This window comes from Dromaius novaehollandiae, chromosome 3 (assembly GCF_036370855.1).
Source record: "Dromaius novaehollandiae isolate bDroNov1 chromosome 3, bDroNov1.hap1, whole genome shotgun sequence".
Classification (NCBI taxonomy): domain Eukaryota; kingdom Metazoa; phylum Chordata; class Aves; order Casuariiformes; family Dromaiidae; genus Dromaius; species Dromaius novaehollandiae.
The window spans coordinates 61,046,586-61,063,905 of NC_088100.1; the positions used below are offsets into that span (position 1 = coordinate 61,046,586).

The 17,320-nt window shown below is 42.0% G+C and overlaps 1 protein-coding gene across 15 annotated transcripts in view; it reads left to right on the top strand.

Moving 5' to 3' along the window:
- Positions 1-5,268: 5,268 nt before the first annotated feature.
- Positions 5,269-17,320, top strand: part of L3MBTL3 (L3MBTL histone methyl-lysine binding protein 3) — a 90,220-nt gene continuing 78,168 nt past the window's right edge. For 6 of the 15 annotated variants that reach the window (XR_003262180.2, XM_026120338.2, XM_026120356.2 and 3 more), the window contains exons 1-2: positions 7,042-7,322; positions 15,702-15,813. Coding sequence is in view for 13 of the 15 variants with exons in the window: in XM_026120338.2 (XP_025976123.2) it covers positions 7,105-7,322; positions 15,702-15,813 (330 nt within the window). In the remaining 2 variants the exon portion in view is untranslated. The other 9 variants (XM_064508973.1, XM_026120387.2, XM_026120378.2 and 6 more) reach the window with 9 other exon arrangements.

A 17,320-nucleotide genomic window follows, 5' to 3' on the forward strand; every position in this document is an offset into this window, starting at 1 on the left:
CTTGCCAATGTCCTAAGGACCGAAGATAGAACTTCCTCCTCCTTTCCCTGTGTGGGCAGGCTTTGCCATACAGTCAGACCCATAGGATGAGCTATTCATTTCCAGCAATTTTTCAGGAGCAGGGGTAGATCTAGAAACTACCAACAATTATTAAAATAATCCCTTCATTTGTTGCCTATTACAACAGAATGTTTTCTGCGTAAGGACTGCAGGCTGCAACCCTTACTCATTCAGCTTCTCTTCCTAAGAATGCTGTTTGTTCCTGTGCTGCAGCAACTTTCCTTCTTTGCACATATTTAAAAATACAGTCTTAGCTCTCAAAGTGACTACTAATTTTTGCATGACAAGTCTTGAGTATCCAGCTTGAACAGACTTGCCAGTGTAATGCTCTGCTGCAAGGCGGTTGTAATCTTACAGCTGGAGGCAAAGCTTTTTGCTAAAGGGAAATGATAGTGGCCCTTATAGGCAGCATGTGTCTGCTCACCTTAGAAAACAGCACACAGGAACAGAGCTCCACATTGAAAAATGCCTTGTGATCGCCCTCTTCCCCACCCAAAGTAAGATGTTGTTTGTTACTGCCCTTTCAAATCTCATCTCCTAAACTGCATTTTTAAAAATCACAATTCTCCTGCTGTGACAGATTTTCCTGACACAGGTTCCCCCCCTTCCTTCCTCCTTTCCTTTCTTGACCCACACACTCTATTTGCCCCTTTCCCTACCACTTCTCTTCCTGTGCGTTAGGTTTCTCTTTTACTGCTCCCCATCTATTCCCTTCTCACAGGACCTTTAGTCTTACCAACTTAGTCTGGCCTGTCATCTATTCTAGATTGCACAGTCTCTTTACTGTACCTTTGTACTCCTCCTCCCTACCACCCTAGACTATCCCTTCCTCAGGTCTACTTGCCCTCTTCTGCTTCCTTCTACTGATTCCAGCTTTTGCCAGCTCTTCAAGCCCTTGCTAAATGCCCAGCCTGCATGTCCAAGCTTCGTAACTTCAGCCTTCTCCTGGCTGAAGAGTCCTCATCAATATTCCTGTTGTAGATCTAATTTCTATTTGACCAACTCTTGCAAATGATTTTTCTGCTTTTATAGCTCATTAATCTAATCTGGTGCTTCCCAAACTTTTCAGAGGCAACACTGCTCTGGGGTCATTTCTGCACTCACAATCCCACAATTTCTGTATCTGACTTTGAATTTCTTTGAAGACCACTAGTAGAAATCTTTGTAATCTTTGCAGTCTTTGCAATCTTGATGAAATCAACACCTACTTTAGAACATACTTAAACTCGTAGTCTCTAGACACTGACTCTCCAAGGCTGCATCTAGAGTGTGTGCAGGTGCGTATTGGGCTGAAACCTGGCTGGAGAACACTGCAGTTTCTTTTGAGTACTTACGCTCAAATTTCCTTCCCAGGGGAAAGGACTGCTGCATGCCTGAGTCTCACTCTGGTATGGGATTGGCATGTGGCCAGCACACACACTCAGATTTGGGAGATAGTAGGTACTACTAGTTCTCCACTTTAGTGTGGCTTCTGAATAACGCTGAAAATTATTCTGGGATTATTGGTAAAGAAAACAACCTACTGTCCTTAAATCTTCCACATCAGGTTTCTGTTGATAGTGGACCAGTCTTTTTTTGTTCATGTCTGTGGGGCCACCAAGTGCCATGGAGAGGAGAGAACATTTTTCAGCAGAACTGGAATTGCCAGGGGTTGCAGTTTGCCTGTTTTTCTTAATAGACAGGCAAGGCACACTGCTGTCCCTCCTTATCCCCAATTTCTTAAAACTTCGGCACCTCCATTTTCCTAGCTTAAAGTTTTACGTAGTGTAATATACAACATGTTTTTGCCAGTGATTATCCTCAGCCCTTTCTGCTTTGGGTCAGGAAAGAATCGTGCAGCAGACTGATGACTGTGTCACTGGTGAGAAAGGTCGCACAATGAGCTGCATGGGTTGCTAGAGGAAGGGCAATAAGAAGGCACATGCTGACTACTTTTGTAAAAAGAGGCCATCTCTAAGGCATCTTAGTCTGCATTCCAAAGATCAAGACACCAAAAGCTGTAAGTAATTTGATAAAATGTAAATAATGATCCTCTTCTCAGTTCATTTTTAGATATTTGCTGAGGAGCCATTAGATCAGATGACGGTATAAGCCTTACATGCAAGTTTTATCTGTAATGTAAATTTCTTTCCTCTCACCATCTTGAATGGTATTTAGGATTTTGGATTTGGAAGCCATGTATATGGATGTTCATGCACATGCTCTTAGAAAAATAATCAGTATTTGGCTACAGCACAAACACCTATTCAACGAGTTACAAGGATATTCACAGAGAGACCAAATTTAGCTACTCCAAAAACTGTCATTAAACATACTGCCAAAATCATATTAAACGCCATACTTACATACAGAAAACAAGTGCTCAGAATTCTCTGTCTTTGGAATACAGATGGAATTCTTGTGTTATATAAAATGGTAACAGAAATATGTTCAATGAGCGTATTTAAATAACGTTTAATGTATTTTTACTCAATAAATTTTTATTGACAAAATAATGGGTTTATTACACACTACGAGCTGCCAGAATACGATTAGGGCAAGGATCGAAGAAGAGAGAAAGAATGGAAGGAACGTTTATTAATTTCCCAGGTCTTTTTACTTTAATCAAAGAGCTAGCCATTTGAAACTACTGATCCAGTAAAATAGCTATGCTGCAGTTCAAATACTTGGTTTCAGTTCTGCCTTCCAATACCTATCCTTCAAAGAGCTTTTTAACCTGTGTAGTTAGTTTCTGTCAGGGGCTACACTCCTATGACTTCTGTAAATAGATTAGACGGATTAGAATATAACAGTTTCTTACGAATTTTACGTTTCCCTTCAAGATTTGCAAAGGAAAAGGGACGAAACCTTTCAAGCATAAATAAAATAGGGTGGATAACTCATCATCTGTATTCTTTGCATAGATTAGTCAGAACGCATCATCCTAACAGGGTATGTACACCCTCCCCCAAAACCTCAGCATCATCTGGAATAAGAAATAAGCAGTACAGGTTCAGTGCCCTAAAGAGTGTTTTAAATACTACCAAATTCTGTCATTCTTTAAACGCCTTCTGCAGAACCCAGCTAATTTAATGCTACAATAGAATAATCTAGTTATTTGGCAACTCTCTGCATACAAACATTTCAATAACATTGGGAAATGATTTACAGAAAAGCACTGAATGACTTCAGTTGCAGTTTCTTCTTTGTTTTCCTCAACTCAGAGTTCACTGTACGAAAGTAGGAATTTTCTCATGCATTACTGTTTTTTGGATCTGTGTTTTAGAACAGTTTAAATGTATGTTATTGCTAATTATTACAATTAGGTTAATATTGTTTTCTGTAATTAGTTTGTCAGGAACATATGTTCATTGATGGAAACTGCTGCCTATATGCAATGCCATTCGAGCTGAAAGGGCGTGAGAAATGTTAATTGTAAAATAACTATTATGTATTACACTTAGGCACCAATCCTGCAAACAAATATACATGAGCTTGATATTACTGTTGTAAGAAAAGCTAATTTAAATAAATAGAAATTCTTGAGACAGTACAATAAAAGTACAGTCATGTCTAAACTATTTGAGCATGTGCATAGCTTAAGGAATGAGAGGTGTCAAGTTTGATTCTTAAATATTTTAATACATGTTCTTAAATAAAAACTTCAGTAAATGGAAGCTGAGCCTGGGAAGTCCTCCTGTCAAACAAAGACCGCCTCTCTCTGTATCATGTCTAGCATGATGCTGTCCCAGCCTTTGGGATACTACTGTAATACAGTATATCCACAATAGTAAAATGGTTGTATTTGCTCTTCTGTATAAACGTCTTCATTAATTATTCTGATTTTGTAGGTGAGCATTTTTGTCACGTATTTATTTCCGTTAAAATTTAGTGCTGAAATTTATTCCTAGTTATATTTATTATTACTCCTTTCCAATAATTTGGGCCCTAAGTTTTCACTGTCACTATAGAAGGAAATGCGTATAAAATCAAAGGAAAGTTTGGATGTTGATCAGTAACTGGGATTAACAGAAGATAGATAAAATGTGAGGGTTATTTTAAGATATACATAATAACATACCAAACTATTAACAATTAAAAATTCACTTTGCTAATTTTTGCCTTAAGGACAGAGTCATTTTAGGGAGATATTCTTTGTTCTGAAAAAGTATTTATGGTTGGCATAATTAAGATTATATTCTGTGGTTTTTTTTATATGAAGTGCACATTCAAGTGTTTATATATGTATGTTGAAAGTATCATGTATACTGTCGACTGCAATCCTCCTTCCTCCCTGGTGCCCAGTCTAGTTAGGCCTTGTGTATTTTGTTCAGTGTTGTTTTGCATAGCAGACCTCCTTGTAGGTGAAGGAAGTCCACCCTAGTCAGTCCCATAAAATAAGAAGGCCCTTCATTTTTTATTATTTTCTGAAGTGAAGGAAAAGAATTGCTAAAAATAGTGTTTTTCTTTGTGAATGCAGAGGAATGATGGTGAGAACTTAGACAGGTGGCACATATGAAATTCATTTTAATTTGTAAACTGTCTAGGCTTTAAATTAGATGAGGCCCACTGTAAGGAATATTTAAGTGCTGAATTAACCAGAGTTTCCTCGAGTGCAGAACAAGCGTGGTTCTGCGCTTGCCTCTGTCGGGTCTCAGACCTTCACCCGCGTGCGAAATCTCACTGAAAGCTGCAAAGGTCCACTTGTCTCCAGGAGCCTGCAAGATCAGCACTTTAATTATGGGTGCGTACCTGTCATACTATACTATACTTAGGGCTATAGGGGTTTTTTTTTAGTTGTTGGGGACCCACGGCTGTGTTCACGATCCACACCAGCCTCCCAGCGCCCATCGCACCATTTTCACCTGGGGGGACTGCCTACGAGCAGACCCTCCCCGGTGGGAGCGAGAAGCGCCATCTATTATTTTTACGAGAAAAATGATAGATCCCCCCTTCCAAAAAAAAAAAAAAGAAGAAAAAAGAAAAAAGAGAAAGAAAGAAAGAAAGAAAGGGAGAGGCTGCTGCATACGTCTTCCTTATTATTCCTCCGGCGTCGGCACGAAATCGGGGGGAGATGCTGCACCTCCGACGGAGCTGTTGCTGGCGGGTGGGTTTTTTGGTAGCGGTGGGGATGGGGATTATTGCCGCCGCCGCCGCCGCCGCCGCCGCGGGAGCGGCGGCGGCGGCGGCGGCAGCAGTTTCCCCTTTCCCCAGCCGTGCCTCGGCGGGCGCATGCTCACTTGTGCCCGCAGCCCTGGACCATATTTGTCAGGACTACTCGAGAGACGGAGAAAAAGAGAGAGAGGATTTTGGGGGGGTAAGGAGCGGCTGGTTCCGATCTGATCCGCAACCCGCTTAGGGAGCTGCCGTGGGAAAGGCTGGTGATGGTTTTTGGTGCCCCCCCCCCGCTAGGTGGAGATGAAAGTTAGGGAGAGCGCGAGAGATAAAGGGAGAGACGCACCTCCTCTCCCTCCCTTACGAAACGGAGCTGGGGAAGAGGAGGGGGGCCTCTCCCCCACCACCTCTCGCAGCGAGGATGGAAGTTAATGCTGGGGAAAGTGGGCAAGTGACTCGCAAGTGGCTGGGGAGCGGCTGGGGCACCGGGTAGCCCACTAAATGATAAGTGCATGAGTGTGAAAGAGGAACAAAAGAAAGAGAGAGGTGCCTCGTATTTCTTTTCCTCTTCCCAAACACACGGAGTACATGTATATATGTATGTTGTGTATGTATTTCTACACACACGCGCGCACGGATGTGTGTGTGCATATATATGTATATGGGGGAGGGAGCTGTTGAAATGTGCGTTTTGGCGGCGGCGGGGGGGGTTGTCGGCTTATTTTTTTGGGGAGGGGGTTCCGCAGGGAGGGGGAAGGGAAGGGGAGAGACATTTTGCAGACTTGCCCCACCAATGAGCTTGTCAGTTGGCTCCATTTAATAACACTTACGGGGCACCGCGGCGCTGCCGGGAACAATGTGGATGTGGGTGCCGCCGCCGGGGCTCGCAGCGGTGGGGTGCGTGTGCATGCGTGTGTGTGCGTGTGTGCGCACGACTGTGTGTGAGAGACGGAGGGAGGGAGGGGGAGCTTGCCGCGATCAGTGTCCCCCTTCCCCAGCTCTTTGTTCCGCGCACGCTGAAGCGGAGGAGAGAAGTGCGGGCAATGCGCGACGGAGAGGGGTGTGGAAAAAAAAAAAGCCCCCTTTTTTTTTTTGCCCCCCCTCCCCTTTTTTTTTTCTTCAGTCGGAAGCGGCGAGAGGTGGCGGCTGCCGGGATATACCGGTTGAATGTGCCGTGTAGTCAGTCGAGCCCCTTGTGCGAAGGCCTATGCAAACGCGCAGCGGAGAGAGTTTGTATTTTCCGTCGCTCTTGCACTTTGTGTGATTGTGTGCGAGAGATATTTAAAATATAATCATCTCCCAATTTCCGCCATTTTGGGGAAAGTTTCCACACACATACACATACTAAAAGAAAAAAGCCCCTAGAATTTTTTTTTAAAGAGGCGAAAAAGTCTTTTGCTTGAGTGCTCAGTTCCTGCCTGTGTATGGTGTGTGCGCCTCTCTCTGCGGTAGACATGTGAGGCGGGTGGGGAATGGCTCCTGCCTGCTCCGGGGGTACGTGCGGCGGCGGCGGGGCCGGCTGCTGTCACTCTGCAGGTCTGCGCGGATTTGCCGCGTGGGGCTCGCCGGGGGGTGGCTCCGCGCTGCCCGGCGTGCGGGTTCAGGGCACATACACGCGCATTCATATTTTGCAGAGCGGGGGGGGGGGGGGGGGGGGAGGGGGGATTTGCGTACGGCTTTTTTCCAAGTTGCGTGCTCCCGCCTGCACTGTAGATAAGGGGAGCGCGGGGGGGGGGGGGCATCCGCGCCCCCTCCGCCCGCCCGCCCGCGCCCCGCTCGCTGCCGGCAGCCGGTGCGCGGTAACAACAGGATATGGACACACTTGTTCTCGCTAACGTGCGCGAGGCGGTGTGTTTTTGGCGGGGGGGAGGGGAGCGGGGGGGGGGGGGAAGGCGCTCCTGCCGCGCGAGCGTCCGTCCGTCCGTCCGTGCGCGCCCGCCGCGGCAGGCAATGAGCGTTGCACAAAGTCAGTTGGGGCGGCGGCGTTGCGCGGCCGCGCCGAAGCCATCCTCCCCACTCCCATTTTTATTTTGTTTTATTTCATTTATTTATTATTTTATTTTATTTTATCCCCCTCCAACCACCACTCGTCGGAGCGGACGCACACGAGAGCGTGAGAGAAAAAGTTGTAGAGCGAGGCTCCGGTGCCGGCGCTGGAGGCTGAGGCTGTGGGTATGCGCTACCGAGCGGGCACGGGCGGGGGTGAGCCCTCGGGGGAAGCGAAATTTGGCTCCCCCCCACCTCAGCGGAGGTGGGGGGGTGTCATTTCTCTGCCGACGGATGCCCGGAGAAGGGCGGCGCGCAAATCCCCGCAGTTCCCTAGAAAATAAAAAAAAGAGAGCTCGCCCCCTCCCCTCGCTGGGGGAGGGGATGAGGGAGGCGAAGGTATTAAAAAAAATTTTTTTTTCCCTTCCACTCGGAGGCACAGCCTCCCTTTCCCGGCTCCCGGCCCCGTCTCTAGGAGGGTGGGAAAAAAATAATAAAAAAAAAGAGCCGATAAACAAGCAGAGTCCCTCTCTAGTTGTGCAACTTCCTCAGGAACACTTAACACCCAGTTCCTCTCCCACCCCCCCACTCACACGCCGCTCACACGCGCAGCCATCGCTGCGCGCCCGCTGCGCCCGGCGCCTCCGCCCCGCCGCGCTGGGAGCTGCAGCGCTTCATACCCCCGCTCCCCCCAACCCCGCTTGATTTAATTGCTTAAAAAAAAAAAAAAGGAAAATAGGAGTGAAATGCAACCAACTCGAGAACCGCTTTTCTCCCTCCCCCCCGCGGCGTCCCCGTCAGCGCTGGCCGGGCTGCGGCCGCCGGGAAGGTGCCCGCCAACGCTTTTGTCTCCTCGGTTTCTGCCCTAGTTTTCTGAAGAGCCGGACCTGAGCTCGGTATTTCTCTAGAAAGTTTCAAGTGCAGGAAAACACGCCGCAAAACTGGCCAAGGAGGGACCTCTGCTGGTAGGCCGCGGGCAGCCGGCGCCGGGCGGCGGCGGCGCCCGCCTCCCACCCGCCGCCGGCCTCACCTCGGGCGCCCCGCGGGCGCGCGGCCGCCCCGCGCCGCCGCCTGTGCCCCGCGCCGCCGCCTGTGCCCCGCGCCGCTCGCAGCCGGCGGGCCGGGCGGCGGCGTTGCGCCCGGCTCGGGCAGGGAGCATGATTTCGAGGCCCGTGAGTAATACTTCCTGGAAATCAGGCCCCTCAGGATGCACCAGCCTCCTCCGATAGCTTTTCTTCGTAGCTTTCTCTCTTGATGGCCCGTGCTTAGCAGCATGTTGCGGATGGGCCATGTAACCAAATGTTCCGTCATTTATATCTTCGACTCAAGTCTGTTTTCTGCGTTTCCCTTGGATAGTTAGGCTGGTGGTTTCTGCTTTTGGTTTCTACTCAAGGATCAACACTGTAGTGAGTGCTAAAAATAAGGTGGTAAGTGTATAAATAAAGCTAAGGTACAAAAATTTCAATTTCTGTTGCTTTAGGAAATTGTCCGTGTTCAAAATCATTACAGGATTTTCTTAATGCAAACTTAAAAGCCGTTCAGGAAACTGATTCTTTTTACCAAGGGAATTATCTCATTCCCAGAAGCTTATATGATTAACATCTGTAAGAGAGAACCTCACTGAAACTAGTGGCTGGAGGCAGTAAAGCACTCTATTTAAATCTTGATGGTGCAAGGTAATCAGTTTTCCTTAGTGTGACGTCAGCAGCTTTGACTGTGGTCTAGCTGATGTTTTAATGAAGGAAGCTGACAGATAAGTATTAGAAACAATTGGATGGAAACAGTTGGATAGAAGCAATTGAATGATTTTTGCTGTGAACTGGGTGATTGTTAATTTTGCTTCAGTTTGTTTTCTCAGAATATATTTTGTGCTATTTCAGTTGAACAAATTTATCTAGAGTGTTGCTCTTAAGAGTTCTCACAACTTGTGATTACATGATGAACGCTTGTCCTCTGAATCGTTCAGTTTTACTGAGCACCACCTTTTGGTTTGGTTGTTGACCTTTTGTGTGTTATTCCATTTACTCTTCATCTTTTTTAATACTGCTGGTAAGTAGGATGATGGAATTTAGGTGATGGGTGTGAGGAACCAGTGATTATATATAGTACGGAGTTCACTGAAGACAAGTGAAAGTGTGTACGCTTAAGTCGTAGCTTATTACTGCTGGAAGAGTAGGACTGCTCGTCACGACGGGAAATACGAGCTCTTTATGAATTGGAAGGAGGGAAAGGTCTGTAAATGCCGTCACCTGCCGGTATACTTAGCTATAAAAACTTGAATTCGTTATTTGAAGACAGAGGAGCACATGGAAGTTGGTAAGACCAGGCAGAAGAGGAAGATACGATGAATCAAGCAAAAGTAGTATTTAGATATACAGTGAATTAACCTAGGAGCTAGTTTCTCTTTAAAAATGATGATTCCAAATAGGTGAGGTGAAATTCAGTGTGAAGATTTGGTGCAGCGCGGTTCTTCTCAAGGAGGTGTCTGCACAGGGGAGGGCTGGAGGCACAAACCAAAAAAAAAGGTAGAAGTTTTTTGTAACTTTCTGTGTCTGGTTCGAAGCGTTAAGAGAAACTACGAAATGGGATTTCGGAGTTGTTTTATTCAGGTCTTACTGTCTGATTAACTTAAATCTGCATTCAGAACTGCACAGGCAATAACAGAATACACAAGTCTTTAAAATGTTTCAGAGGAAATATTTTTTCCAAGTGAGGTACAAGTTCTTTATAACAAGATAAAAGTTGTCAGTGATAAATTTCATTAGATGAGTTGGACAGCTTTGGAACTGGTAAGTATTGTTATCAGAGTGTTCTGTGGATATTTGAAAATGACTTCGTAGGTGAAGGCTGCGGGTAACTGTTACCCAGTTTCTAGCAGTGGTCCAGCAATACCAGTGTTAGCTCACCGGCAGAAACCAGATTCAGGTGAAAACATCATAAACCTTCTGAAGCACTAGTGTGGAATTACTGTTATCAGAGAACAGATAGTGCGTTTTGTAATGCGCGCGTGGCCGGATCCTTTCTGTGAGGAAAAAGACTTTAAGCTGATCTGTTGGAAAGCAGGAACAGACATATGCAGTGGCCCGCGAGAATCTAGCAGAGAAAAAAGTAGCAACAGGTGAAATAAGAAGAGATAATATTAAAGGGATATCATCAGTAGGAAGTCTGGTTCATTTACTGCTACAAGTGTTAAGACTGGCAGAGAATTTTAAATTTAGATCCTTTGTGACTACAATGCCAACCTGTGTATCTCATCTTTAAAATAACTTCTTTGTAATAAACTTCATGACTAACAGGCAAAATAGTGAAATTTACATTGCTCAAACAGCTCTTGAATGCACAGAATAGAAAAATGGCAAAACTAGTACAATTTTTTTTAAGTTACAGTATGAAAAATGAGATTTAAAGGGAAATGTGTAATTAGCAGATACTTCTTACAATAAAAATATATTAAGTAGGTATAAAACAAAGTGCATATTAAAATGTGGTGGATAGCCTCAAAGCATTTAACGATTTTCTGCACTGTGCTTTTCTTTCAGTAAAGAATCAGATGCAAAAAGATTGAGTGGTGGAGAGAGAGACAAGTATGTGGTATACTCAGCTCAAACCAGATGATTGTGAGAAGGAAAGCTGGACTCACCATGACAGGTTTACAGTGAATGGGTAGTAGGTCTTTCTCCTTGTACTGCAATTCTGCACAACAGCTGGTTTAAGTTTTGCTTTGCCTTTGGTGTCATTATGAAGCTAGCTTAATACAAAGTCTATCCAAAATAGAAAAGGGAGCTTAGGTTGTGAAGGGTGATTCTCCTTTGTGTGGCTTAGGGAGGTGTAATGATTCAGCCCTAATAGTTTTCACTTTCTTCTGTGGTAAAGAGAATAAAGATGAAGCTGAGTATCTGTCCGCTGAGTACTTGTCCTCTACTGTCTGAAGGTAGAGTACTGCATGTGCTGCTCTGGTAGACTGAATTGCCCCCATCTGATCCACTTCATTTTCTGTGTGTGTTATAAATGTCCACCCACATATATGTGTCACTTTAGCCTGCAAATACTACACTAAGCAGTCTCCTCCATGGACCTGGCCAAAATAGTTATCCGCAATATTAGGACAAAAAGCTTATCTGGGACCTACTTCTGTTCCTTTGTTTCTGAGCCTCTATCAGCACTGGCATCTCCCAGCTCCACAGGTGTCTTTGAGGAACAGGGAACATTGCTAGGATCTCTGAGGGCATCACCTCCCGTATTTGTCCCTCTGATCTCACACTTTGCACCGTTTGTTTAGACCGCTTCTGGCTCTGTTTGCCCTGTTTTTCTGTTTGCTAGCAAGAGTTTGTTAGTTGCGGACGGGACGAATCTACTGAGCACTCCTGTCACGGTGGTTTCAGAAATCCTAAGAAGTAAAATAAAAGTATACAGGAATACAAAAAAGAATACGCATGCTTATTCACAGGCCGGTTCTGCTGATTTAGTAGTACTTTCTAATGGCTTTACTTCTGAAATCTTCTCTCTTTGCTGTCGAGTGACCCCATATTGAATTGGGCCTACTCTGGTGAGAAGTTGTATGTACTACTACCTTGCGCATTTCACAGATAGCATCTTAGATTTTCAAAACTTGGGTAGGTATCAGGTAATTTTTTAAAGCACTGAGTGAAAGAAAAAAATCTTTCTATTATTACTTTTTGACATACTTAGTATGTAACCCTGCAATTATTTCAAAAAATACTTGTGGGTTTAATTGGCATATTCTCTCCTATTTCTTATTTTTAAATGTTTAAATAGAGAATCTTCCACCAGATGAAACTATCTAATTTTTAATGCTGTTATTCTCACTAAGATCAGTTCTGTGAGGGATTCGTTTATTGTTGAGCCAGTTGGTAAAAGTGGATGTTTTTCTAAAGGGTGTGTCTAATCTTATTTTATGTGCTTGTTTATTTTAATACATTTATTAAATATGTCTAAAAGTTAATGTTGAAATATGAAAATGCAGCACAGAGCTTTAAAACACCCTTCTATGTATGTTACAGCTTATGGTTGTGAAGACTGAGATAGAGTTATGTCTCTAATAGTGGATTTTGGATAAGGCTTTTGGAATATAGATGTTCCATGTTGTTATTTTGTGTGCTTACCATCACATCAGATGGCGTTCAGTGATAGGCGTAGGCACAGTACTGTAGTTGTGTGGTCCCATATTCATTTAGTATTTTTACTACATTTCTAGAATTGTGTATGATAGCAAAAGGCGTTATTATGAAAGGAGTTATACCAGTTCAAAGAACCACAGCAGAGCTTTAAAGATGAAAATGAAAATGAGTAGATAAAACATTCAGTAGTTTTCTTTGTTCTGTGATTTAGATGCAGATACAGTAATGATTTCCTCCTTTTTTAATTCCTCATTGCTATAATGATTTAATTGGTCTGTTTCTTGCTCCTTACTGTCATTAGCAGCGGGATATAGACCTATCAGCCTTGAACTTTCATCTGTTCAAACTCAGCAAAGCTGGAAACCGATAGTTTGTTTAATGTAGCTGCTTTTGGTAAATTCATTTCAATCTGTATTGCCCCATTACCTTTTCATCCACACACAGAACAGTTTGGAAGGCTGCAGAAGAGGACCAGTAGGTGAAAGTACAGATTGTACCTTTGATGTTGAGTTAATTTTGGAAAGAAAACACAAATACCTTATCAAGCAACAGAATACACCATTGCTGCTCATTATTACCTGATGAAAGCTTTGTTAGGTGCAATTAAGTTAAAATTTGTATGATTTTCTTGAGAAAATTGTGCACTGTACTGTTCTGTGTCCAGTATTATATTTTGACGTTCGCAGTTTGCATCCTGCATAAGTAGTCTAGGCTGTAAGTTTTCCCCACTCCCCATCATTTTTTTTTGCAAGTGATTCTGTTACACAATGTTTATATAATGAGAGAAGCACTATCAGAAACTCCAGAATGTGATCTAGCGGGTGTCTGCTGCTTCTCGCTCTGTGGGACAGTGACCACTGCAAGGAAGCATTTCCCCACAGCCTTCAAAGTGTCTTCCCATTTTTTTGTCATTCTTTCTGCAGAAGCCATTAAAACATGTTTTTTCTAATAAATAAACCACAGAATGGTTGAGTGCAGTGTCCCCTAACTGGGGTGATAATTTAAGATTACTTAGAAACTTTGGTTAATACAGAATTGCTTAGCCAGACCAGTCATGGGGGACATGTTACACCAGTGTGCTTAAACAGCATCTTTTATGTCCTTAAAATTTCATGGATTTCTGGGTAAATCCAATTTTTCAGCTAGTCCTTAGCAGTTTAGGTAGGTCTTATGTTTCTGAGAGGATGCCTACATCTCTGCCATGATGTTGCAGTTTAGTTCAGTGTAAGCCTACCTGTGTTGGTATATTACGGTGTTGAAGACTGGATTCTTTGGATATTCTAGAGCTCAAGTTCGCTACATTCTTGAGTCGAGTAGAGATTGTCCAGGTTGAATTTCAGGAGGTGCTATAAAGTGGAGTGGTGGATTTTGCTTGGGAGAGATTTTAGAAGGTAAGTTTTAGGGGTTTGGAAATTCCTCAGTTTGCACTAAATTTGTTTAGATTTATTGGTATATTAAAAGCAAATTTTTTGTGCATTGGCACATGGTTTTCATTCAGGGTTTTAAATATGTTTACATAGAGAAATACTGAGAGATAGAAAAGACATTCAGTTTTGTTCTTCTTACTTCAAGTTTGTTTTGTGAAGTATATAAAGTTTTATCAAAAAGCCTTCTGTAGGCACAGATAGCTATTTCTCCCATCTCTGAACCCCACCTGTCATGCAGAATGAAGAGGAATGTAGAAGCCTTCACCATCAGCAGTGGTTGCTGATTGATGTTCTGCTTCTGTCATGTTGTTGACAATGTATAGGGGCTGTATTGCAACAAAAGTACTAATGGATATTAGGGCATTGCTCAGGGTAATAAGCACTTCAGAATGCTGCTACAAATGAGGAAGAAATCATGCAGAAATAAAAAGGAGTTCACACTGCAAACACAAAATCAGAGTAATGGCTGTCTGTAATGGAGGTGTTCAACTGATCAGTATAATTTTTCTGATGAAAAAATAGGAAGCTGAATATTTTTCACACAGCAGAGTTAATTAAGCATTTTCTTCTTAAACTTTAAGTCAGAAACCTCTGGTAGATCTGAGTTTACTTCTGCTTGGGTTGCATCTTTTTCTAACATCTATGAGTGATACAGTGAATACATTTCACTCAGTCTTTTTTGCAGAAATTCCAGATATTCAGAGAATATTAACAAATATTTGCAGAGAGCAGGTTTCGCAGGTGGAACTTTTAGAGATAAAAGAAATTAGATTTTAGAAAACAGGGTTAAACAACTGCGGAAACTACCTGCCTGTTTGAATTTCAAATACTGATACTTGCAGCCAAAGTTTGCAAGCAGTGTGCAGGCTGAATATGAGGCTTGGAAAGTATTTGTTAAAAAAGTTCAAAGAGAGTGTACATTTGAGAAGAAAGAAGCTTTTGGTGATAGTTCACAAACCGAAGGCAACGTTTTTTGCTACAGATGGTTTCAACTGTTAGGCATAGTACAGCAGTCCTTAACAAGGAAAATAATTGAGTCAGACTTCATGTTGAACAAATATTAAATTAGGTGCCAGCCCACAAATTTAAAGATTACTGGGTTTGTAAAAAGTAGAAAGGAAGAACTTGATGATAGTCACAAATGACTGCTAAAAACATTTACAGTTCAGCACAACCGATGTCATCATTGTGATAGTGACAGGATTTGGGTCACAGCCAGTAGACAGTTGCAAGTGTTGTATAATTTTGTTGCTTGTGCGAATGATTGGAGATAAATTCTTACAACAGACAAGGATGTCCAAATCTGCTGTATCTAATGATAAACAAATATTTTTTCCTCTGCTTTCACTGCAGTGAAACAGAAGGACCAGTAAAACAAAGTCTTCCAAAACAGCTGTTTCTCTTGAGTATGTATGTTTGTCCACATGTAAATACATTTTACAAATAAATAGCAAATATTTGGTGAAACTATATGGTGACAGACAAGGAATATTTGTATGTTCTGAGTCAGACAGTGAAAAAGAAAGACTTTCAAACTCGGTTTGAAATTTTAATTTGAACTGGAATGAAGCATTTTACCAGATATTAAGGAAAACCAGTTATTTTAATCAGATTTTAATGTATTTATTATAGGCATGTGTTCATGTCTTGCATTCCCCAGAACATGCATTTTTCTTACGTGTGTCTAGGATGTGTTTGCCTCATGTCAGTCTGTTTGCAGTTTGATATTTTTTATTTCTCTCCATTCAGCCTCATTAGTGAGTAGTGTATAAAGTAGATACTATTTTCTAAGTTTTTTCAAAAGATTTGCTGTTGTTTTTATTAGATTAGTTTTTAATGTCAGCATTCTGATTAGTTATGTACATTGTCAGTGTGTTGAGGGATTTGATACTAGTCTGTGCATTTCAAAGTGCATTGAAGAAATGTCCAGTGATTTGAGCATTAAACCACCTCAGTTTTCAGATAAAGCTTTTTTCTTTTTTTTTATCTTTTTTAGTACATGCATCATGAATGAATCTGCCTCTAGTGGGAATGGACAAGAGTTTGATGTATTTAGTGCTATGGACTGGAAAGATGGGATAGGTACTTTGCCAGGAAGCGATCTAAAGGTAAGATATGTAATTTTTTAATAAGTGAAATAAAAACTTTAAATGCAAAAAGAATGTATTTCACAAGTTGATTTGTAGGTATCTGCTTTTATGAATAAAACATACAGCTATGAGTTAAGAGACTGTAGCCTGTTAGCTTTTAGCTCTGGAGTTTCTTGATTCAGTTTCTGGTGCTGGCAAAGACAACAGTCATCCCCTTAGGAAGGCATAAATTAGCACTGCCTCACTATAAAGGCAGAAGTAATCAAGTGCACAAAATCGAAGACATCTCAGAAGCTAAGTGTGAAAAATCAGTCCTCTTAAAGTATAATACTCTCACTAAAAATCTTTTACAATCACTGACACTTACAGTCTCATATTCATAGTTCTTTTTTTTTGTAAAAATAATTTATTTTTCTGTTCCTTTGTCATGTGAGTGCCTTGAAATATGAATAATGTGAGTGCTTCTGAGATTGGCATATTTTAGAAATGGGAATAGTATTGGGATAATACTTTAACTTACATTTTTCAAACTGGATATCTCATGACTGAAGTAAATTACAACAATTTTTATTTTCAAAATATTTTATATATTATTTCTGTATTATATTTTAATAATATATAGTATTAAATATATGAAAGTAGTATATGTATTTTAATGTATTAAAATAAAATGTTTATTTATCTGATACTTACAGTAAACTCAGAAGGTATTCATCTGTTTCAACTAAAAATACAGCTTTGGTTTTAGAGACTTTCTTGCACTTATTTCCCGTTGGTTAAAGTCAGTATTTTCATATAATTCCATTTACACTAACACTGATCAGGTCTTCTCATAGTTTAATTTTTAAATAAAATCTTACAAATAAAAAGAATTGTGTTTTTTAAGGAACTTTTATATACCTTGGTGCCTAATACAATGTATGTTGTTGAAATGAAGAATCGAAAAACTGATTCAGGATGGATTCATATCTGTCCTTCAGGACAGATATGTTGCAAGTGTCTTTTTTAGAATCACAGAATCATAGAGTAGAATCGCGGAATAATTTTTTTTGGAAAGGACATCAGGAGACCATCTAGTCCAACCCCTCACTTAGAATAGGGCCAGTTTAGATCAGGTTGCTCAGGGCCATGTCCTGTAAAGGTTTGGTTATCTCCAGGGACAGAGATTGCACAAACTCTCTGGGCAACCTGTTCCAGAGTTAGACCAATCTCATAGTGAAATTCTTCTTTCTGTTTTAATTGGAATTTCCCCTTTTGCAACTTGTGCCTGTTGCCTGTTGTCCTGTTACGTTGCACCTCCAAGAAGAACCTGGCTCCATCCTCTTTATATGCTACCATTAAGTAGTTGAAGACAGCAGTAAGATTTCTCCTTATGTTCTTAAGGCTGAGCAAACCCAGTTCCCATAGTCTCTCCTTGTATGTCATGTGCTCCAGCCCCAAGTTGTTTTGGTAGCCATCCATTGGACTTGCTCCAGAATGTCTGTGTCTCTCTTGGGCTGGAAACAGCACTCTATATATGGTCTCA